Below are 25,534 nucleotides of genomic sequence, written 5' to 3'. Positions count from 1 at the left end.
AACCGCTTCAGTACATGTCACCACCTCAGTGTGCTTTGCTGTTCCAACAGGTTGTGTCCATTTCCTTACATAAACCTACTTATAAACACATTTCTCTTGTTGGGTTGGAGTATCCATTACTGGAATTACTTCAAAGCTTTTTTTTGTGAGCCACAGTGAAACTGACTGACTGACTCACCTTCAGACTGTCCATTTGTTTTTGATATTCCTGAAGATTTTGCTTCATTTCTTCCTACAAATCCACAACGAGAATCAACATGCAGTTATGTTGGAGGGTATAGTCTGGTAGCTGCTTTAATATAGCACAACCAAATGCAAAAAAAACCCAACAACAACAAAAAAAAACAAATCATTTACCAACTTGTCTTTGTGCATCAGTGAACTTGAGAGGCAAACCAGACACAGCAGAGTGAAGATGGAGAACAGGCCTGTGGTGGCTCTGACACCAGCCACTCCTCTGTTGCTGGACCAAGCTGCTGCTGCCATCGCTGTTCTAAAAAAAGTTTTGATAGAGCTTAAATTGAGGAAGCCATGAAAAAAAGAAACCCTCAAACTGCATCTGTGCCTGTTATTTTGTAATATTTAAAGGTCTACAGTAGAAACCATCTCATAGTGAGTTAAACTTTGTGATCTTACCTGCTGGACGAATAGAAGGAGAGCTGCTGTACAGATTGTTAATGAAAAATGACGAGATGACGCACCATGAAATGCTTTATATACTCACGGTTCAACTCACCTTTGAGTGTGTGGGTGTGTGTGTGTGTGTGTGTCATCCTGTCAGTTATTTGATTAATAGGAATGCCACCATCAGTTGGTGTGGTTAAATGAAACAACAAACAAGAGCAAATGCTGTGCAACAATATGTTATTTAAACTATCATTCTTTTGTGCAACACAGCAGAATAGTTGAAATAACGAATGTAGAAGCTGAGCAACATGATACAGTTTGTTGGCTTAAGTTCAGAGTCTGTGGACAGGTGACAGTAAAACGGAAACAAAAGTGAGTCTTGAACTGAGATTTCCTTTAAGAGGATGTTGAAAAAAACACATCACAAATCACATTACTTACGATGTAAACTCTGTGTTTTTTACTTCCCTCAATTTCCCCTTAAAATCAATTTCAAGTCTTAAAAACACTTCTGCCCTTCACATCACGCTAACACACTGACCACAATGGTTGCTTGTGCAGTGCGTGGCGGATGCGTTGCTGAGCTTCTGCTGCTCACAAGACTCTGAATCTGTAGTTGAATGGCTGCTGCAGCCTCGCTTGACAGACGTGCGAGAATTTAGTGAAAAGCAAGTTGTTATGCCAAGCAAACGCCCTGCTCGAGCATCCAGTGTGGCCGGCTTGTAAGGAAGCTCCACAAGTGCTACAAAGAAAATTAAACAATAAAATAAGAGATTGTGTGATGCCCTACATTTGAAATATACATGCCACATTGCTTTATTTACTTATAAACTTTAAACACAAATCATTCCACAGATATCAAACAATTCAGGTTCCTGATATGTCCTGTGTGGCACAGGAGCGGAAACAATTCACAAGCGCGGCCTAATCAATACAATCAGATGCTTTATGATCCTCCACAAGGAGAAGATATCTGCGCATTCTTAAAGGGGCACTTCATAGTGTGAGAAGAAATTCGAACTAAATAAAAAAATATTAATTTTTTCCATAACTGAATAAACACACTATTCTCAGAGAAAATAAGGTCCCCAGAACACTGTTTGAAGCTAGAATTGTGGCAGGGTCCGCCACATATAAACAAAGTAAAACAAAATGAAATTGTGTTGTCCTTTGAGATCAGTTTGTTTATTTGGTTTAGTCAGTCGTGAAGACAAAGACAGTTTGTTCATTTAGTTTGTTCAGGCATTGCTTTCGAGTGCTTTTCTCATGGGGTGAAAGCCAAATGCCAGATGTGTCTTTCTCAACGCCCCTGAGCTGACATGATGAGTGAAGACTTAATAAAGTCATCAGGGGTGAGGTTGTGGATCTAGTGTTCATGAATCCTAATACTAATACCACATGCACTGGAGCTCAGAATACAAACAATGCATTTAAACAATTAGCCTAACCACAAGCAGGATACACAGCAGGAACAGCAAAAAATTCAAACACAAGCACTGACGCACACACACACACACACACACACACACACATATTGTAACTCTATTTTCTTCTGACGTGCCCATTTTGTCAAATGACATCAAGATGACAAATATGGATCCCACAAATCCAACGAGCAGCAGGAACTGTGTGTGTGGTGCCATGGCAGCTGAAGTTAAACAACACTTTTTGTTAGCGAACCACAAACAATGGAAGTTTAAGGACACTTAAACTTTCATTTTGCATTCGATAATGAGATCCAAAAATGTATATAGGAGGTGAAAATCTGGCTGATTCGGCCCCAGTATGACAGAGGACTAGATACAGAAAGCACACAGCTTCACAGTATATTAGAAAATACATATCCAAGTACAAAAATACATATCAAAATGCTCAGAAAAGTAGAAATATGTACCCAGATATTTCTAATACCAATGGTATCATTGGGCTGGATCAGCCAGGCTATACTACAGAACACACTGTATTTTAAAATGTAATGTAAAATTAAGCACACAGTGAAACTGATGAAGCGACATGCCATATACATAGCAACGCATAACTCCTTGTTGTTTTTCATGTAATAGTGTCAATCGTATCCTGGTGTGCAGTTGAACATTGTTTAGTTTTTTCCTATTTTTTTTATATGCATTTGTTTCTGTGTTCTTCAAATCACAAAATCAAACCAAAAACAACGAAACAGTCTAATCTCAGAGAAACAACAAGCTCTATTGTGGTACCCCTATATAGCAGTTTTGCAGCAACCTAAATATCAGACACAATCTATCGTTACATCACTCACCTCGCTGCAAAGTTCTCTGATGATGATCTTATTCTCTGAGACAAAAACCACTGAGATCCTCACTTAAAACGTGAACTCTGTTGACTTTGTAGTGAGCAGGAAACAAACATACCGCCTTCTTTTTTATTAGGTAGACGAAAGTTTGTTTAATTGATATTTTCAGAAAAGTTTGGCTGCCCCAACTTCACCAATGTAGACAGTGGTGTGTGTCGTATTTGCCTCCGTTTTTCTAACCCCAACAATCAATATCTTAGTTCTGCCGATGTTGAGCAGTAGATTGTTGTCTGTGCACTATTCTGCAAGATTTCTGATTTCCTCCTGATATGAACTCTCATCGTTGTTTGTAATGCAGCCGATGATGGTGGATGTCACGCACATATATCCCCATGGAGGGTTAGAGGGTTGGAGAAAAAAAGTTTGGTAATCAAATTAAAACCATGATGTTGGGACCCACAGTTAAGGACGTTCACTGTGGATTTCAAAAGGGACTCTGTGCAATAATAACAACCATAGCAAATACTGTGTACCTGTGTACAGTTTTACGTGTGTGTGTATATATATGTATGTACATATATATTTATATTCTTACAGTGTTGTTTTCTATTTATTTACTTATATGTCTATTAACATGTATATTTCAAATGTATGTATGTATATTTCCTGCATATATGTATATATATATATATATATATATATATATATATATATATATATATATATATATTTATATATCTTTGTATAATATATTGTATTTGGTTTTCTATCTTTATATGGGTGTTGGGTACCTTGGTATCTCTTCTTTCTTGATCCTCTATATGTAACAGTGCTGTGTGTGACATGGAGCTTCAATTTCCTTGAGGGACCCTCCCAAAAGGATGAATAAAGTGGTCTAAGTCTAAGTCTAAAATGAACTCAGTTTCCCAGAATTCTCCAGTCATCATACTGAGTGCAAATCCAGCGTTTAGTCACTATTGATCAGGGTGACAGATCCCCCTCTGGCCAGATAATCAAAACTCCAGCCTAGTGTTGTCACGATACCAAAATTATGACTTCGGTACGATATCTGCCTAAAATATCTCGATGCCAATACTGAAACGATACCACGACGGAAAACTAAAACATCATCAAAAGTAATGGCATAAATTTTAGATGACAGAATGTGGAACTTAAAATTATTTATTGCTTTTTATCATATATATTTTTTTGTAAAAGCTGCTGAGCTTTATAGCTTCTGTATCCAAGAAGACAAGTGTCTTCTTGTTGTGTGCATTTGTCTTGTTTGCTCTCAGAGATTATTAAATAACCTGATTTTTCATTAAAAGCTCAGTGCTGGTAGTAAAAAATAATTAACAGCACATTAACCACAATTTTATTCAGCATAAAAATAATGAACATAAATGACATTAAATGACATTAAAATAAGAAAATACTATATTCGTCCCACAAAGGGGGAATTCGCTATTTGCTGATGAAGTTCAAACCCTGGATTATTAACCTGCAAACTACATTAGTGCACTTAAGTACAACACAAATGACCCAGACCTGGTGGAAGTCTGTGCTCTAATCAGACCATTTTCTGATTATGTAAATTACAATAAAAACTATATATTATTGACAAAAATGTAGATGCTATGATTATATTACTGGTACTGATTGAATTAAAATAGATAAATTATAAGTGGTGTTGTTGATCAGCATACTTGTGAACACCAGTGCATGTTATGGTAAAGTTCATGTTACCAGTGTGAACGTTGTGTTTGCATACAGAGATGTGTGGAACCACATCGGACTGTTAAACAGTTAGCTTTACCCCTGACTGCCTCCTGCAACTCTGATGGTAAAAAAAGTTCTCGCTCTGCTCTGTGACTGTCTGCCACTGTGAAACCACGCCCACTTTGGCTGCAGGCAGTGAGGAAGCAGAGAGAAGCTGCACACAGACACGCTGCCGCGCTGTCGCAAACATTTCACGATGTACAAATACTAATAAAACGTGAAAAAGTATTGTTCTTGGCTGGGTACCGCTGTACCTTTCTAGTATAGGTTTAACGTGCAACACTACTCCAGCCCCTTCCCTTGTTCCCTCTCGTCTCCACCTCTCTCCCCACGGGGCTGCCTGCCCTCAAGATCTCTTCTTCTGGATTCTTCTGGGCCTAACAGCTGCTTAGTGATGCAAGCTACATTTGCAGCAGGCCCAAAGAACTTCTCCTCACTGCAGTGACGCGAGGTCCTGCTAGCTCCAGCTTAGTTAGCGCCAGCAGCTGCAACGCAAAGCTTAACAGCTAACCCCACAATCTGAGGAACTCCACGTAGGTTAGCACCGAGCTGCTATCCCTGCGAAAGAAAGGAGCGACCAGGTTCCTCCACCTGCTGTCTGTCATCGGACCTTGCACAGTAATAACAGCATTGTTCAACTCTGGGGGTACAACCTCGACTTAAATTATTGATCATAATTAATAATTATCCCTAATAATCATTAATTATAATTGATAGCCAAATTTAACCCAAAACTCCCTATTGATGTTGTATGAAGCATTACAAAGAGCTTGCTAATGGTCAAAATACACTTTTTAGATTTGCAAGACAGATGGACCAGAGTGGCTTTAAAAGGCAACAGGAGGCCAGATGTCCAGGTAATTTAAAAAAATGTGTATTTACACACGAAAAATACTTACAACAGAACTCAACTCATAATACACAACTCACATTACTTACATCAAGTGCACACAACTACACACTGATGCCCAACCCTCCATACAGCCAAAAGCAACTGCTTAAATACACAGTTCAAACTGCGGGAGTTAATGTGGGCTGGACCGTTCCTGCAGGTAAATCAAATACCTTTTCTGAAAACAGGTAAATGATGCAGGAAGTGGTTGGTAACTTATTCCTTTTGTACATTGATCTCCTGATGTGTGACAAAGCAAGAAAATGATTAACTTATGGAACACAGAACTAAACCAATAAACAATAGTGAAACTTAACAATACTTGCCTGTGTTTTATTTTAACCAGAAAGGTTGAAGGTAAGCACAGTTAGCTACATAAACAAATATACATGGAAATGAAGTGGAACCAAATATAGACCGAGGTCTCATCTGGATACCTTGAGACAAATCAACCCCCTGTTTCTCCATGTATGCTAAGTCAGAAAGTCTTTCATGATGGAACATGAGGATGCGATTCACCTGTTAACCCCCCACATATAAGGCATTTCTTGCCTTTATGTGGACATGAAAAATAGGCAAGCATTAACTTGATGCAACTATCAATTCCACAAAACCACCAGGCTCAAGGACGTAGAATACAATAAAAGGAATACAATTTTCTCTAAAAACATCTCTGTATCGAATTTGATCATTTGTTTTTAAACTGTCCAGAATGAGTCGAAAAGTGTCCAACATGAGCCATGCTGGACCAGCGAACCGCTTCTAAAAACTTGACACCTCAGCTTAACCACTGAGTGACATCACTGGAGGTGCTTCATCAGATTACATTGAGCTTCCTCTGAAGCCACAAAAGGCTTCACACTGCTTTTTTCCACATATGCAATAGTGCTCCCAAAGACCTGTTAACACACCTAAATGTGTCAAATTGGTGGAGTTACCCTTTAACTGATTTGAAGCTAGTAGCACAAGTAAAGAAGGTCTTTGGTAGAAGCTAATTTACCAGCCTGGCAATGTCTCTGCAGAAACCTCAGGTTTAAAGGAGAACTTCGGTCGATTTAAACATGCAGCTTCATTGTTCTCCGTTCACGGAGCTCTGTAATGGTTGGACCAAATGTGTTCGCGTCTTTGGTACTGGCAAGTCAAGGGTAGCTTGAGCAATGAAGCTGCATGTTTAAATCGACCGAAGTTCTCCTTTAATGATTGTACATTATTGGTTGGTACAATGTATTCAAGTGGAATAATATATCAACACATTATACATCCGTGTTAATAGTGAGTCCTTCTTCCTTCATCTTATTTTATGTCAACAAATCAAAGGAAAGTCATGATTTCAAAGTCAGTTCATAGAAACATTCAAATGGAGCTGAAGGATAAAAAGAGAAACTCAACGTGGCTGCAATATTAGAGGCACTGATTGGTGTGGGAGTTACAATTCATCCTGATACTCCTCAATGGAATTGATTAATTTCATCATTGCTCTCAGTTTCTGTTCACCTTCCTCTATGTCTTCAATTAACTCCTCATTCTGCCCATCCATATAAGTCTTGGTTTTTTCTGCGTACTCCTTGAGTCTCTCCATCACTCCCTCCAGTGGTGGAAAGCCATCGGGTGAGTCTTCTGAGGCTGTCTTCACTAATCCCATCAGTGGGTCCATGAGGTTCACATAATAATTCATGAGCTCTGAGGAGGTGGCCAGTTCTGCCTAATGAAGAGAATAAAACCATGTTGTGACATCACACCACCTCAGTTTGCCATGTTGTATGCAGTGATGGAATGTAACTAAGTACATTTACTCAAGTAACTTTCATGTGAGACACTTATTGTACTGAATTACTATTAATCTGGGTGACTTTAGGTAGAAGTAATACTTTAACATGATGTCTTTACTTTTACTAAGTATGATTGAAGGTTACTTTCAACAACACTGGTTATAACTAAAGTTACTCCCAATGGAATTTTTATGAGCATATAAGCAACAGTAAATCTGACAGACTGACTCACCTTCTCCATGTCCAGTTTTTGTTGTGCTTTCTGAATCTTTTCCTTTAGCTTTTTCTGCAAATCCAGAATGAGAATCAAAACGCAGTCACAGATTAGGACAAGTGAGACGACTAAAGAAAAAACTAGGGCTGTCGAACGATAAATTTTTTTAATCGCGATTAATCGCATTTTGTCCATAGTTAACTCGCGATTAATCGCAAATTAATCGCACTTTTTTTGGCACATTTTTTGGCACATTATTTGTACCTAAATGTATTTTTTCATGTTTTTAATACTTGTAACAACAGAAGAAAGGGCAAATATGCTTGCATTATGAACATTTTTATTCAACACTTCAAATCATGCAGGAAAATAAAAGGCCTTTTTTGTTGTCTGCTTTTGGCGAGTGGGGGACTCTCTGCATCTGCCCTGTGTTTGGCTTGCAAGTGATATTTGAGACTCAATGTACTTCGATGGTAACTCATTTCATGTCGACAGTACGTGCAGATAACTTTTGTCCGATGACCGAACCATCTGGCAGTGTTTCAAAAGTAGTTTGCCATTCATACCGTAAATTACCAAAAAATAGCCGGGCTTCAATTAACCGCAGGGTCCCTTTAAACGCCGGTGCAGATGTATACTTTGGTAAATAACCGCTGGTTCCAAATAAATGTCGGGTCTAATTTTATTTATTTTTTTTTTTATTAAAGGTCCCATATTATACTGTTTTTCATCAATTTCACACAGCTGTCAGAGGTCCAACAACTCTGTATTCGATATGTATTGCCCCAAACACATCCATGGTCCTGAACTCCAGCTGTCTAAAAGTCGCTCTGCTGAGGTCTGTTCACAGCACTCTGTTTCTGTGCCTGCATCTTTAAATGCTAACGAGCTCCGTCTGTCAACGCCTACTTGGGGAGCTTTGCCTGCTACGTCACTCTCAGGGAGAGGAAGCCCCTTATGCTAATGGTAGCATGCGATAATGTTTAAGGTGGATGTAACACTATGGCTCGCAGAGATTTTTTCGTTCAACCGAACAAGTTTGACCCAGAAGGAGAGGCTCCTGAAGTAGTACAGACTCTGCGGCTGCAGCAGGACGTTTCAGAATGGTTAGTGTGTCTAAATAATGTTAGTTTGTTTGCATGTGTTGTTACAGTTACTAACATTACCATGTAGCTAATGGCTAACAGCTAGCGAAAGCTGTGTTTTTCTCCAACACAGTCTCCAAACTGTTATACACTGTTCGCATCGTCTCTGTCTCCAGTCTGCACATGTTTCCAGACTTTCTACTGTGACAACCAAGCTCCATCATGATATTATTAACATCAAACTCGCTTCAAACGCCATTGCATAGCGGACCGAAGTGGAGCTAACTAGTTAGCCAGTTTCCAGCTGACTTCACCATACTCGTCGGCAACTACCGTTACTATCAAACCGCGGCGACACTTATCCGTGGCTCGGGTGCAGTTGCTGGGTCCGGTATGGTTGAGACTGATCCTTTAACGAGAGTCAGTGTCGAGGCAAAGCCAGCTTTGTACTGACCCTAGTTACTGAAGCAGTCCGATGTAAGTGGTTAGCACACACATACAAGCTAACACGAACCGCAGCCGGCATTTTGTCATTAAAAATGAAACACAACCACGGTCTCTTCAGTTGTTCTGTAGCTGGGACAGAATACAGGCACTTATGTTGATCTATACAACCAACAACAGAGCAATTGCGTGTCTAGCTCTGAGCGACAACGTTCCGAAACACTGCTGTCTCTCCGCTGGACACACCGAACTTCACACAGAGGAGGTCGGCCTATGATAATGACTAGGAGCAGAATCTGAACAGCCTGTAGGAGCACCATTTTACCAGTGGGTGGGCTGCAGAGACCATGCAGGACTCGCTTGTTTTACTCATTCTGGGAGTTGGCAGGCTCAGGGAGGACCAGCTTATATATGTAGAGACCAGAGAAAACAAGTTTTTTATGATATGGGACCTTTAAGGAAGAAGAGGTGTCCACTGACACTTCACGTTTTTCTTCTTCGCCTTTTTCACGCAGTGTGCTGCTTTCTGTCAGTCAGTATCACACTGATGATCGCCATGGCTCTGGTGCAGCAAAACAATAAAAAGTACGACTTGAAATTCAAACTTGTGATATATTCAGAGGAAAACTCAGGAGAAGCAGCCGCTAGACGTTTCTCTGTCGACCCCAAGAGAGTGAGAGAAACGGAGCTTCAGCGTCTGTCCGAGGAGGACAGCAACAGGGCCAGGCCGCCTGCTGGAGGGAGGAAGAAGGCTAGAGAGGAGCTTGAGAAAAACATGCGGAGATGAGTTATCAGCAAACGGGCACGCCACGAGAGAGTGTCCAGCAAAATGATCAGGGCGATGGAGAAACAAATGTACGCCTCCGTGAGTGACAGCAGAGATGAGGAGTTTGCAGCGAGTGCTGGTTGGCTGAATTGTTTCCTCCACTGCAACAACTTCACTTGCAGAAGGATGCCAGAGAATTCACAGAGAAGCTGGAGAAGTTTGTGACATTTTCATCCCGGATTATTGTGAGGAAGGAATTAGACGCCTGTCCCAAATTGCCACCTGGTCTGTTAAGTGATTTTTTAAATAATTTTTTTTATATATATACGAGCGTTAATCGCGCGTCAAAAAAATTAACAGCGTTAATAGGACGTTGGGTTAACGCGTTATTAACGCACTGTGGACTTGCAATTAAATGCGAGATTAAAGCAAGATCATATTTACCAGTTTGTCCTTGTGTACCAGTGAACTTGAGAGGCCAACCAGACACAGCAGAGTGAAGATGAGGAACAGGCCTTTAGTGGTTCTGACACCAGCCACTCCTCTGCTGCTGGACAAAGCTGCTGCTGCCATCGCTGTTCTAAATCAAAGAGGCAAAGTGTAAAGGATCAATGAAGAGTTGAAAAGGAAATGCTCAGACTGCAACTTCTTTAATTGCGATATTTGAAGGTCTACAGTATAAACCACATCATTCTGAGTTTCTGCTTTCACCTGCTGGGTGAATGCAAGGGCAGATAATGAAAGAAAAATAATGAGATGACACATCACAAAACAGTTTTTATAACATTGTCGGCACCGCCCCAACAGCACAACCCAACTCACATGATACAGCTCAGGGTCAGGGACTGTGGCCAGGTTACAATAAATCTCTCCTTTGACAGAGTGGAGAAGCCTGTAACTGAAAAGTGTATGTGTGTGTGTGTGTGTTAGTGTGTGTGTGTGTGTGTGTGTGTGTGTGTTGGCATCAAAAAACATCTTCAGGCATTTTATGTCTGCATAGATCTGCTACACCACAAAAAACCTAAAACGTGTGTGTATTGAAGTATCCCTGCCTCGCCACTATACTTTACCTTTCACTTCACTTTAATAGTCAACAGTTCTTCACCTTGGAAAATGTAATCTCCTGTGAACAAGTTACATCTATGAAACCCTGATCCAGTACAATACTGTTGGACATTGATAAAAACAGCGTTCATCCTAGAAACAAGACATATGAAGAAAGTCAAACAGTGTCAAACTGTGTTGTTCTTTTAAGTCAGTTTCATTCAGTATTCAGTGTATTCATGACAACGAAGAGAGTTTGTTCAGTTAGTTTGTTTAGGATTGAACTAATCAGTCAATGCAGATCTGAATAAAATGTTTTAACTAATACTACATAGTGCACCTTTAATATGAGGTGTACAGTTGAGTGTTTGCAGCCTGCTTTGTCAGGTTTGCATGTCAGTCTTGAACGTTTCCCATCAAAGCATCTAAACTATGAAGCGACAACAGTCTGTTAGCTAAGAAGCTTCTCATCAGTGAGTGACTCTAGTGTCTCATATTTGACTAACATAGGCTGCTACATGTGAGGTCCAGTTTTGGGACGGACGGTTGAGACCAGCTGCATCGCTGCGCATGTCATGTGATGACACGTCTCGTGCACCTGCTGTCCAGATGTTTCATGGAGCAACAGCTGGTTGTTCTGTATTTTCTCAGCTCTACTACACCAAAGTAAAGATTGATAAGGACGACAGAAGGTGTGCTCCATTGGAGCAGCTACCAGATGAGCCTGCTGTATTTGATATTCTGCTTTTAATCAGTGACATTAGTCTATCATTAGTCATAGCTAACAGCTTGTCAGTTAACTAAGCTAACTACGTTTTGATACCTTTTTATGTTGAATGTATTTGAACTTGTAGACTGACGCCATTACACCAGCCTATTCTTTTGGACTTTAGTAATATTGTAATGTGAAGGTTCAGTGTGTGGTGGTTTGTGAAGTCTTAATGATAGAAAGAGCAGGATGGAGACAGATGATATACTTAAGCAGCACTTTACTTTTTGACTGCACTTCAGCTTCACAACATCAACGACAACTTCACTTCCTGGTTCTGACTCACATGTGACTGAACTAACCAATCAGATCTAGAAGGACTGAGGTAAATGTAAACCCAACAGGTACATTCAACACATTTATGGTAGCTGAAAAGATTTAACCATGAAAATATAAAAAATAAAAATAACTGTAAACATAAATAGATTATGTTGACTGTGTAAACATTGACACTTTTTATTTTTATAAATATTAACTCAAGAATGAATTGGATGTAAATTAAATTAACTTTTCAATATTATTCATTTTTCCAGCTGTGCACCAGCTCCTTATGTAACTGACCTAAATGTAACTAAAACAGTAAGTGATATGGATCTAAGTGATGCATTGGGTTTATATAATAGTGTTGCTGAAATGTTTGAGGGAATTAATCCAAAATACTTTAAATTTACACCAATAAACAGGATCAATAAAGTGTCAATCAAATCAGACCAACAGCAGCTGACCTAGTTAACAGATTCATGATGGAAAATCAATTTTAAATCATTTTTTAAGGCTGTTTTATTCAACATCTAAAATGAATTAAAGCCTTGAGGCGTCGAGGTTTCCACAGATGACCCTCTGACACCAGCCACTCCTCTGCGCCTGGACCAAGCTGCTGCTGACATCACTGTTCTAAATCAAAGTGAAAAAGGATAAAGTGCAACTGAATCTGAAACTTTTTCACTTGTAATATTTAAAGGTCTACAGTATAAACGATCTCATACTGAGTGTTTTATCTTACCTGCTCGGTGAATGGAAGGAGAGCTTCTATGCAGAGATGAAGAAAAAATGGAGAAAATACACACAGTGCTTCAAATAGTTCTGGTGTCACTTCCCCCACAGCACAATTCGCTGTGTGTTTTATTGTTGTTGAGAATGTGATGCATGTCATGAGACACTGTAAACTGTCTTTACCCTGATAGTTCTCCTGTTTCATCTGTGAGACCCGGCCAAGATATAACAACATCGCTCAGTCTAGAAACAAAGTATTCTAAAGGGGTGTCAGTAATTCTTTTGAATCTGAATTAGATGGGAGTTTAGGGTTAAGTCAATTTGTGTAGTGTATAACAATATGTACTCTGGTTAACAGCAGAAGACTTTGTTGGTGTGAATCAAAGAGGGAGAAGTAGCACGTTAGATTGGTGCTGATGTCACATGTTAATTATTCTCAGAGGGAATTTGAAAAACACGTTTATGTCTTACAGTCGTGTCATTTCAAAAGATTTTAAACAGCAGATGCAGGCTAAATCATTGTGTCTGATTGGCTGTCCTGAGACGACATGTGGTGAAGTAAATGTTGAATGTTGTGAATTTTGCAGAATGAGTAAAGATGCAGAGAAAATACTTGTGTTAGAACTCTGGGCTTCATTTTTCACAATAGCAAAGAAAGAAACGACAGACAGCAACAGTTCCCATGTAGGACATTTATTTGGGTTTTCCACACATGCTGAATTTCATGCAACATAGTTTTACAGCATATGTTTTCAATAGCTCTGATTTCAATAAAGTAAAATCAGTAAAGTAAGAAATGTCGAAGATTATAGTTTGTATTGTAGATTCTGTTATTCCAAGAAAACCATGAAAAAACCAGCAGAAGCAAACAGAAACATGATTATCTTTAGTAATCCACCGCAATATATTGCACTAGAAATAAAAGGAGTAAAATGTGTTTATTTTATGTATTCCTGCATTAGCATTGTTGCCAGTACCATAACTGTAATGGCTGCACATCAGTACATTTGTAAATGTGTTCAATAAAAGTAGTACAACACCTCTCACATCCCTGTCAATAGTGCGTCTCTCTCTAACCTCCTACTTTATGTCAAACATGATTTCAAATCCAGTTCAGAGAAAATACTCAAATGAAGCCGAAGGATAAGTTGCAAAAGCTGCAGTATCAGAGGTAGAAGCACTGGCTGACATGGGATTTACAGTTCAAATTGTTGCTCCTCAAGGAATGTGATTAATTTCCTAATTCTTTCCAGTTTCTTTTCAGTTTTCTCTATTTCTGCTCTCATCTCCTCATCCTTTTTATCTACTTTATTCTTGGTGCTCTTTATGAAGTCCTTGACGTTCTGCACAAATCCCAGCACATGTAGAGGGTCATCAGGAAAGTCTTCTTCATCTGCCTTCAGTAATGTTTCCATGGACTCCATAAGACTCACAGATAGCCCCATGAGATCTTTAACGTTGCCCATTTCTGGCTGGTAGATTGCCTAATGGAAAAAATGAATAAACATATACCATGTATGCACTGCTGTATATAAAGTCACACAGTATTTCAACACTCCAAACTTACTCTGAAGTAATTTACGTGAGCAACATGAACTGTGTGACTGACTCACCTTCAACTCCTCCAGTAGTTTTTGTGTTTTCTGAAATTTTTCCTTGACCTCTTTCTGCAAATCCAGAATGAGAATCAATATGAATTTCCATTTGATAACATGTAAGTATCACAGCAGCTGGTCAGCAGCTAATGTAGCACACACAACATCAGATAAAAATTATGAAATATGTAAGAACATTTCAACAGTAATTTGTTTTTTGTGATGACTCACAATGGCTGAGGACTTTGAAATGAATGTGAACATGTTCTAGATACAGAGAGGTTCAACATCAGTGTATTTACCAGCTGGTCTTTGTGAGTCAGTGAACTTGACAGGCAAACCAGACACAGCAGAGTGAAGATGGAGAACAGGCCTGTGGTGGTTCTGACACCAGCCACTCCTCTGCTCCTGGACCAAGCTGCTGCTGACATCACTGTTCTAAATCAAAGTGAAAAAGGATAAAGTGCAACTGAATCTGAAACTTTTTCACTTGTAATATTTAAAGGTCTACAGTATAAACGATCTCATACTGAGTGTTTTATCTTACCTGCTCGGTGAATGGAAGGAGAGCTTCTATGCAGAGATGAAGGAAAAATGGAGAAAATACACACAATGCTTTAAATAGTTCTGGTGTCACCTCCCCACGGCACAATTCGCTGTGTGTTTTATTGTTGGTGAGAATGTGATGCATGTGATGCATGTCATGAGACACTGTCTACTGTCTTAACCCTGATAGTTCTCCTGTTTCATCTGTGAAAGTCCGCCCTGATATTACAACATCACTCAGTCTAGAAACAAAGTATTCTAAAGGGGTGTCAGTAATTCTTTTAAATCTGAATTAGATGGAAGTTTAGGGTTGATTCAATTTGTGTAGTGTATAAAAATATGTATTCTGGTTAACAACAGAGGACTTTGTTGGTGTGAATCAAAGTGGGAGAAGTAGCACGTTAGATTGGTGCTGATGTCACATGTTAATTATTCTCAGAGGGAATTTGAAAAACACGTTCATGTCTTACAGTCGTGTCATTTCAAAAGATTTTAAACAGCAGATGCAGGCTAAATCAGCATGTCTGATTGGCTGTCCTGAGACGACATGTGGTGAGGTAAATGTTGAATGTTGTGAATTTTGCAGTATGAGTAAAGATGCAGAGAAAATACTTGTGTTAGAACTCTGGGCTTCATATTTCACAATTGCAAAGAAAGAAACGACAGACAGCAACAGTTCCCATGCAGGACATTTATTTGGGTTTTCCACACATGCTGAATTTCATGCAGCATAATTTTACAGCATATGTTTTCAATAGCTCTGATTTTAATAAAGTAATATAGGTAGAAATGTAGAAGATTATAGTTTGTATTGTGAATTCTGTTATTCCAAGAAAACCATTAAATAAACAGCAGAAGAAAACAAAAACATTATTCTCTTTAGTAATCCATCTTAATATATTGAACTAGAAATGAAAGGAGTAAAATGTGTTTATATTATTTATTCCTGCATTAGCATTGTTGCCAATACCACAGCTTTGATGGTTGCACATCAGTACAATTGTAAATGTGTTCAATAAAGGTAGTACAACACCTCTTACATCCCTGTCATTAGTGCGTCTCTCTCTAACTTCTTACTTTATGTCAAACATGAGTTCAAAGCCCCTTCATAGAAAAAACACTCAAATGAAGCCGAAGGATGAAAAAGAGAAACTTCACAGATAATAAAGATGCATTATCAGAGGTGGAAATGTCAGGCGTATTACTTAATTTGAGAGAGAAGACAAACCACGACGTACAGATTTACCATTTATTTAGAATTGTATCATTACGCAAAGCTTGATCGATCAAGGACCTTCTCTTTTTGTCAAATAGCAGGCAGCGGAACATGCTGTTACTCTGCAACCAATCGCCCAGAGAAAGATGCACAATATCTCTTTTCATTGTTTCTTATAATTTCAGTTGCAGAAAAAATGTATAATTTCTCATTTGTTAAGCAGATAGATAAGGTGAATAACATTTCACTGGTTAAACAGGTGGGGTGGAGCCGTGGTTTAGACTTAGCTCTCCCATCGGTGGTGCACGGGCTGGTCCCGTCCCCTTGGCAACACGATTCCTTCAGTCCATGAAGACAATGCCCTGTTGAGAGGAAACCTCCCTCTCCTGTCCTCTAACTTTTCTCATCCTGCACTTGTTTGGGTTTCTTGTGTGAATTTCTCTGCTGACTTCCTTCTTCTCACCAAAAGGACGACCAAACAAACTTGTCTATAACCTTGGCCTCTCCTCAGTAAAACAGCTGTGTTCTTTCTCATACCCTGGCTTTTCTCTCCAATGTATTAACCCCTCATAAAAAGGATTAATGCTTGCAACCTATCACATTTATCAACAGGATATGTACAACTCTTTTAATAATACAGCTTGTTAGTGCATAGTTAAATCGCAGTGTTTTAGATTTAAATCAGGCAGGTAAATAATGCTGCATAATAATTTGTCACAGCAGTCTGGCAATTAATCAGACAGGTAGACTAATGAATCCTAACAGGAGCTCTGACTGACATGGGATTTACAGTTCAGCGTGTTGCTCCTCAAGGACTGTGATTAATTTCCTAAAACTTTCCAGTTCCTTTTCATTCTTCACTATTTGTGCTCGCATCTCCTCATCGTTTATTTCTACTTTATTCTTATTTCTCTCTACCAAGTCCTCGACGCCCTGCACAAACTCCTGCAGACGTAGGGAGTCATCAGGAAATGCTTCTTCATTTGCCTTCGCGAATGCCTCCAGGGACTCCATAAGATTCAGAGATAGCCCCGCGAAATGTTTAGCGGTGTCCATTTTTGACTCATATATTGCCTAATGGAAAAAATAAAAATGAACATATACAATGCATGCACTGCCGTCACACAGTATTAGAACAATCTAAACTTACTCTGAGGTCATTTATGTGAGCAACATGAACTGTGTGACTGACTCACCTTCACCTCGTCCAGTTGTTTTTGTGCTTTCTGACGTTTTTCCTTTAACTCTGCCTGCAAATGCAGAATGAGAATCAACATGAATTTCCATTTGATAACATGTAAGTATCACAGCAGCTGGTCAGCAGCTAATGTAGCACACACAACTTCAGATACAAATTATTAAATATATAAGAACATTTCAACAGTAATTTGTTTTTTGTGATGACTCACAATGGCTGAGGACTTTCAAATGAATGTGAACATGTTCTAGATACAGAGAGGTTCAACATCAGTGGATTTACCAGCCGGTCTTTGTGAGTCAGTGAACTTGAGAGGCAAACCAGACACAGCAGAGTGAAGATGGAGAACAGGCCTGTGGTGGCTCTGACACCAGCCACTCCTCTGCTCCTGGACCAAGCTGCTGCTGCCATCGCTGTTCTAAATCAAAGTGAAAAAAAGGAGAAAGTGCAACTGAATCTGCAACTTTTTCACTTGTTATATTTAAAGGTCTACAGTATAAACAATCTCATATTGAGTGTTTTATCTTACCTGCTCGTTGAATGGAAGGAGAGCTTCTATGCAGAGATAAAAGAAAATGGACAAAATACACACAATGATTGTTGGTGAGAATGTGATGCATGTGATGCATGTCATGAGACACTGTCAACTGTCTTAACCCTGATAGTTCTCCTGTTTCATCTGTGAGACCCCACCCAGATAGTCAAGAAACAAAGTATTCTAAAGGGGTGTCAGTAATTCTTTTGAATCTGAATTAGATGGGAGTTTAGGGTTGAGTCAATTTGTGTAGCATATAACAGAAGACTTTGTTGGTGTGAATCAAAGAGGGAGAAGTAGCACGTTAGATTGGTGCTGATGTCACATGTTAATTATTCTCAGAGGGAATTTGAAAAACACAGGTATTTGTATTACAGTCATGTCACTTCAAAAGATTTTAAAGAGCAGATGCAGGCTAAATCAGCGTGTTTGATTGGCTGTCCTGAGACGACATGTGGTTTATTAAATGTTGAATGTTGTGAATTTTGCAGCATGAGTAGAGATAGTCAGAGAGGCTAATTTAGCAGCCTAGTATTGTCTCTACAGAGAGACACAGAGTACTTGTGTTAGAACTCCGGGCTTCGTATTCCACAATTGCAAAGAAAAGAAACAACAGACAGCGACAGTTCCCATGTAGGACGTTTATTTGGGTTTTCCACACATGCTGAATTTCATGCAACATAGTTTTATCATTTATCAATAACGCAGGCATATTTCCCCAATATTTTGACAGCATATGTTTTCAATAGCCCTGATTTCAATAAAGCAATATATGCAGAAATGTAGAAGATTATAGTTTGTATTGTGGATTCTGTTATTCCAAGAAAACCATGAAAATAAACCAGCAGAAGAAAACAGAAACATGATTCTCTTTAGTAATCCACCTTAATATACTGAACTAGAAATAAAAGGAGTAAAATGTATTTTATATAATCATGCATTAGCATTGTTGCCAGTACCATAACTGTAATGGTTCCACATCAGTACATTTGTAAATGTGTTCAATAAAAGTAGTACAACACCTCTCACATCCCTGTCAATAGTGCGTCTCTCTCTAACCTCCTACTTTATGTCAAACATGAGTTCAAAGTCAGTTCAGAGAAAAAACACTCAAATGAAGCTGAAGAATAAAAAAGGGAAACTTAGTGGATATATAAGCTGCAGCATCAGAAGTGAAAGCACTGACTGACATGGTATTTACAGTTCAGCGTGTTGGTCCTCATGGAATGTGATTAATTTCCTAATAGTTTCCATTTCCCTTTCAACGTTCACTATTTGTGCTCTTATCTCCTCATCCTTCATTTCTACGTTATTCTTATTTCTCTCTAAGAAGTCTTTGGCGCCCCGCACGTATCCCTGCAGATGAAGGGAGTCATCAGGAAATGCTTCTTCATCTGCCTTCAGGAATGCCTCCAGTGACTCCATAAGATTCAGAGATAGCTCTGTGAGATGTTTGGCGATGCCCATTTTTGACTCGTATATTGCCTGATGGGATAAGAAATTCAACATATACCATGTATGCACTGCTGTACATAAAGTCACACAGTATTCCAACACTCCAAACTTACTCTGAAGTACTGTAATTTATGTGAGCAACATAAATTGTGTGACTGACTCACCTTCGCATCGTCCAGTTGTTTTTGTGCTTTCTGATTTCTTTCCTTGACCTCTTTCTGCAAATCCAGAATGAGAATCAACATGAATTTCCATTTGATAACATGTAAGTATCACAGCAGCTGGTCAGCAGCTAATGTAGCACATACAACTGCAGATAAAAATGATTAAATATATAAGAACATTTCAACAGTAATTTGTTTTTTGTGATTACTCAAAATGGCTGAGGACTTTCAAATGAATGTGAACATGTTCTAGATACAGAGAGGTTCAACATCAGTGGATTTACCAGCTTGTCTTTGCAAGTCAGCGAACTTGAGAGGCAAACCAGACACAGCAGAGTGAAGATGGAGAACAGGCCTGTGGTGGCTCTGACAACCGCCACTCCACTGCTCCTGGACCAAGCTGCTGCTGACATCACTGTTCTAAATCAAAGTGAAAAAGGATAAATTGCAACTGAATCTGAAACTTTTTCACTTGTAATATTTGAAGGTCTGCAGTATAAATTATCTCATACTGAGTGTTTTATCTTACCTGCTCGGTGAATGGAAGGAGAGCTTCTATGCAGAGATGAAGGAAAAATTGAGAAAATACACACAATGCTTCAAATAGTTCTGGTGTCACCATCCCCCACGGCACAACTCGCTGTGTTTTTTATTGTTGTTGAGAATGTGATGCATGTCATGAGACATCAAAGAAGGAGAAGTAGCACGTTAGATTGGTGCTGATGTCACATGTTAATTATTCTCAGAGGGAATTTGTAAAACACGTTCATGTCTTACAGTCGTGTCATTTCAAAAGATTTTAAACAGCAGATGCAGGCTAAATCATTGTGTCTGATTGGCTGTCCTGATGGAGGCAGAGTGTCACTTTTGAACTATTGTTGTAATTTTATTTTAGCCCACCAGGGAGGCAAACATCAAATTTAAATGTATTGTAACAATGTCAGATTAAGACCACTAGATGGGGGCAGAGCTCCACCAATTTTATCCAACAATCACCATTCGTCTTCTCAATCACTTCTCCACTCCAAACTTTATTTCATTTAACTCAAATTTCGTCTCCAACAGCCAGTCAGTTTATATGGAGTACACCCAAACAACTGACCCTATAGATTCTTTGTACAGTGGCCAGCCGGTTTGTATGGAGTTCACCCAAGCAACAAGCCTTTTGTTGAAGGATGCTGCGTACATTGTCACCGTAAGGTTTCAACAGCACAGACAGTTTTGTTGGCACCGCTGGGGTTCCACTGTTTGCGCTTTCCACCAAGACACCACTGTTCTCAGAATCTAGACACAGTTGTGACTACTCACCCCACGCTCTGTCACTTTGAACAACCTTCAAACCAGCAACAATTCACATAGCACAGCAACCCAACATTGTCACAGCAGTTCAACACTGCAACAAAAATTCAACACAATTCTCAGCGTTTTTGCTTTTTTTTAAGGTACCATTTTACGCAGGTTAGGCCTCTATTTCACACTTTTCAGGACTTCCACCTGTGGACTTTCAACCTATTTTATTCTTTCCCGCCTGTAATCCTATTCATTCAGGTGAGGAATACATACTGGATTCAGCTTTTACAGACTCAAACTCAGAGTTTTTAAACCTTCTCGTAAATGTCTTTCCCCCCTGTATACCGATTGATTCAGATGTGGAATACCTACTGGATTATGCTTTAGAGACTCAAACTCAGGGACCTCTCCGCTCTGCCCCACACACTTATTTACCCGTGATTTTTACAGTTAATGATACAATTCTTTCAGTTGGGATGTGATTATATTTACTTCAAAAAATATTTTTAGCTCCAGACAACCTTTCCTCCTCCTCAGTCACATTAATTTGTATAAAGTAATTTATGCAGAATTTGATATTTTTAACAACAGGTTTCTGCTTACCTTTCAGATGGACCCTTGTGAGTGTCGATGAGTCCGGCGTCCGGATCCAGTCTCAGCAGGGAAGTCGCGTCGACCCGGTCCCAATGTGGTCCTCGTCTCCTTTTCTCAAATCAGGTCACCAAATTTGTCAGGCGTGTTCGTTTATTTGAGAGTAGACAAACCGCGATGTACCTTTTACCATTTATTAAGAATTGTATCATTAAGTAAAGCTTGATCGAGAACTTTCTCTGATTGAAAAATCGCAGGCAGCAAAGCTGTTAACTACAACTAATCGCCCAGAAAAAGATGCACAATTTCTCTCTCTGATACATTTTTATATTTTCACTTACAGAAGATGTATCATTTCTCATTGGTTAAAGTAGTTAGATAAGGTGAATAACTTTCACTGGTCAAACAGGTGGGGTGGAGCTGTGGTTTAAACTTAGATCTCCCATGGTTCCAGCCCCTTGGCAACACGATCCCATCACTTCATGGAGACAGCGCCCTGTTGAGAAAAAACCTCCCTTTCCTGTCTTCCTGCTCATCTGCACTTGTTTCAGTTCTTCGGTTGACTCCCTAAGGCACACCTCGATGGTTCTGGGGAAAACAAGTGTTATCTCTGACCTTGGACTGTCAGGCATGAATGCAGCTGTGTTCTCTCTCATACCCTGGCTTTTCTCTCCAATGTATTAACCCTTCACAAAAAGAATTGATGCTTGCAACCAATCTCATTAATCAACATGATATGTACAACTCTTTTAATAATACAGGTTATTGGTACAACTCTTAATAATACAGGTTATTGGTACAATGCAATTAAGTCACAGTGTCTTAGACTTCACACTTTTAGTAAACATGAGCTAGTGCATGGCAGTGATAGTCACAGTGTCTGAGACTCAAAAACAGATGCATAAATGAGGCAGTGAATAGAAGTGCACAGTAATTGCGGGCAGAGGGTTATAAGTGCATAGTGATTCGTCACAGCGGTCAGGCAATACTCACACAGTTAAAACTTAACAGATGACATGTGGTAAAATAAATGTTGATTGTTTTGAATTTTGCAGTATGAGTAAAGATACAGAGAAAATGCTTGTGTTACAACTCTGGCCTTCGTATTTCACAACTGCAAGGAAAAGAAACGGCAGACAGCAACAGTTCCCATGTAGGACGTTTATTTAAGCAATATTACCCGGCAGGGTGTGCTTTAACGTCATTTGAGCATGACAGTGATGCTCTTAAGTGATTTTTTTGTTAGTCATTTTCATAGTGCAGCTCAGACTCGCAGTTTATGTTTATAGCCTTTTCTTTCCTCCATTAGAGTGATTTTTATTTGTTAAATTTTCACAGCATAATCTGGTAGTGTAGTTTAGTTTCACAGCCTTGTGCCTTGAAGTGAATTTTTGTTGTACCTATTTATAGCCAAGCATTTGAAGTGTAGTTAGTTTGCAGTCTTTTGTTTACCTCCTGTGGACTGATTTTTTGTTTTGTTTCACTTTTGAGTTGAGTTCCCTCCAGTGGAGTGGTTTTCTTTTTATATAGGAGTTGTTCCTTTCTATTTTTCACGGTCTGTTGATTTGTCAATCTGTCTTGAAGCATTGGAATTTCAGAATAAAAGCCTGTTGAATTTCAACCTTACTCTGCATCTGAGTCCTCTTTAAAGCCCAGGCCTGACAGTCAGTAATTCTTTCGGATCTGAATTGGATGGAAGTTTAGGGTTAAGTCAATTTTTGTAGTGTATAACAATATGTACAATTATTCTCAGAGGGAATTTGAAAAAGATGTTTACATCTTACAGTAATTTCAAAAGATTTTAAAGAGCAGATGCAGGCTAAATCGTCATTACTGATTGACTGTCCTGATACGATATGTAGATAATCAAATGTTGGATGTTGTGAATTCTGAAGTATGAATAAAGATACAGAGAAAAAAATACTTGTGTTAGAACTCTGGGCTTCATATTTCACAATTGCAAAGAAAGAAACGACAAACAGCAACAGTTCCCATGTAGGACATTTATTTGGGTTTTCCACATATGCTGAATTTCATGCAACATAGTTTTACAGTATATACAGCAATAGCCCTGATTTCAATAAAGTAATATAGGTAGAAATGTAGAAGATCATAGTTTATATTTTGGATTCTGTTATTCCAAGAAAACCATAAAATAAAGCGGCAGAAGAAAACAACATAATTCTTTTTAGTAATCCACCTTAATATTTTTAACTAGAAATAAAAGGATTAAATTGTGTTTTATGTAATCATGCATTAGCATTGTTTCCAGCGCCATAACTGTAATGGTTGCACATCAGTACATTTGTAAATATGTTCAATAAAAGTAGTACAACACCTCTCACATCCCTGTCAATAGTGCATCTCTTTCCAACCTCCTACTTTTTGTCAAACATGAGTTCAAAGTCAGTTCAGAGAAAATACTTAAATGAAACTGAAGAATAAAAAAGGGAAACTATAATAAAAATTACAAAGCTGCAGTATCAGAGGTGGAAGCTCTGACTGACATGGGATTTACAGTTCAGCGTGTTGGTCCTCATGGACTGTGAGTGATTTTGTATGGCCTGGACTAAAAGGAGGACTCAGATGAAGGGCAGAATCAAAATTTAACAGGCTTATATTCAGAATTTTCAGGCAACAAGACCGATTGATAACTAAAATGGCTAATAAACCTGAACCTGACTAAACCTGCAAGGCCAGAAGGAAAACAAAGGGAAATAGGGAAATAACCAATTAATTTCAAAACTATACAAGACAAGGCTAATACTTAACAAAACAAGACTGTGCCGAAGGGCTTAGGTGAACGACAGACAAAACTCTTTGGCATAGGACAAGGGGAGACGCGGACTTAAATACTCATAAGGGTAATGGGGAACAGGTGGAAACAATCAGGGATCAGGGAAGAATTCAGACTGGAGACACATGAGGAAGGGCAAATGACATGAAACGAGAGGAGAGTCAGAATTTCAAAATAAAACAGGAAGTACACGAGACAAAACACCCAAGACAAGACAAACCTCACAGCTCTGTGATAGATTTCCTCAATCTTTCCAGTTTCTTTTCTATGTGATCTATCCGTGCTCTCGTCTCCTCATCCCCCTTATTTACACTATTCTTGGTTGCCTCTACACAGTACTTATTGCCCTTCAAAAAAGCTTGCAGTAATAGAGAGTGCTCAGGAAATTCTTCTTGCTTTGCCTTCACGTCTGCTTCCAGCAACTCCATAAAACTTTGATTTGCCACCAAGACATCTTTGAGGGCACCTGCTACTCGCTCGTACATCACCTAATAATAACAATAAAAAAACATATACCATGTATGCCATACATAAAGTCACACAGTATTCCAACACTTCAAACTTACTCTGAAGTAATTTTTGTGAGCAACATGAACTGTGTGACTGACTCACCTTCTCCTCGTCCAGTCGTTCTTGTATTTGCTGAAGTTCTTCCTTGAACTCTTCCTGCAAATCCAGAATGAGATTTCCATTTGATAACATGAAAGTATCACAGCAGCTGGTCAGCAGCTAATGTAGCACACACAACTTCAGATAAAAATGATTAAATTTATAAGAACATTTCAACAGCAATTTGTTTTTGTGATGGCTCACAATGACATGTTCTAGATACAGAGAGGTTTAACATCAGTGTATTTACCGGCAGGCCTTTGTGCATCAGTGTACTTAAGAGGTAAACCAGACACAGCAGAGTGAAGATGGAGAACAGGCCTGTGGTGGCTCTGACACCAGCCTCTCCTCTGCTGCTGGACGAAGCTGCTGTTGACATCTCTGTTCTAAAACAAAGTGACAAAAAAAAAAAAAGAAAAATGACAAACTCCAACTGAATCTGCAACTTTTTCACTTGTAATATTTAAAGGTCTGTAGTATAAACCATCTAATGGTGTGTTAAAGTTTGTGATCTTACCTGCTGGGTAACTGGAAGGAGAGTTGCTGAACAGGTGATGAGAGAAAATATGATGAGATGAGACTCCCAGTAATGCTTTATATAGTATTGGTGACACCTCCCCCATTGCACAATATACCAGTGTTTGTGTGTCACTGTATGTTTATTGGTATGTGATGGTCTGTACATGCAGAATGGGTCCTGCCTTGACTTGGAATCTTCTGAATCACCGCTCCTTCCGTCCGTCTCTTCAGTTTCACTTTTGAAGAAATGGTATTTGACAGTTTCACTTCACAGGAAACACCACCATCAGTTATTGTAAGTGCCTGTGGCAAGCCGTTTTAGCATTTAATAGCTAGACTGGATATGTATTGCAGATATCTGTAAG

General features: G+C 39.1%; 1 protein-coding gene and 1 long non-coding RNA gene across 7 annotated transcripts in view; both read right to left on the bottom strand.

Annotated features, from left to right (window-relative positions):
* Positions 1-374: 374 nt before the first annotated feature.
* On the bottom strand, positions 375-698 carry LOC115589515 (uncharacterized). Its single transcript, XR_003985541.1, has 2 exons — positions 637-698; positions 375-493 (listed from the first exon to the last, which is right to left on the bottom strand). It is a non-coding gene; the product is annotated as an uncharacterized LOC115589515 (long non-coding RNA).
* A 14,773-nt stretch (positions 699-15,471) lies between these two features.
* The window catches only part of LOC115589510 (uncharacterized), a 28,886-nt gene continuing 18,823 nt past the window's right edge, over positions 15,472-25,534 (bottom strand). The window contains exons 1-8 of one of the 6 annotated variants that reach the window (XM_030430429.1): positions 21,257-21,553; positions 19,893-19,918; positions 19,648-19,783; positions 19,364-19,417; positions 17,739-17,764; positions 17,492-17,627; positions 17,208-17,261; positions 15,472-17,085 (exon numbers count right to left, since the gene is read on the bottom strand). In XM_030430429.1, the coding sequence (XP_030286289.1) occupies positions 16,798-17,085; positions 17,208-17,261; positions 17,492-17,627; positions 17,739-17,764; positions 19,364-19,417; positions 19,648-19,776 (687 nt within the window). In that variant the 5' untranslated portion in view covers positions 19,777-19,783; positions 19,893-19,918; positions 21,257-21,553 and the 3' untranslated portion in view covers positions 15,472-16,797. The other 5 variants (XM_030430433.1, XM_030430432.1, XM_030430434.1 and 2 more) reach the window with 5 other exon arrangements.

This window comes from Sparus aurata, chromosome 10 (genome assembly GCF_900880675.1).
Source record: "Sparus aurata chromosome 10, fSpaAur1.1, whole genome shotgun sequence".
Taxonomy (NCBI): Eukaryota; Metazoa; Chordata; class Actinopteri; order Spariformes; family Sparidae; genus Sparus; species Sparus aurata.
Note: the sequence above shows the minus strand (reverse complement) of the source record. Positions and strands in the feature narration are given on the sequence as shown.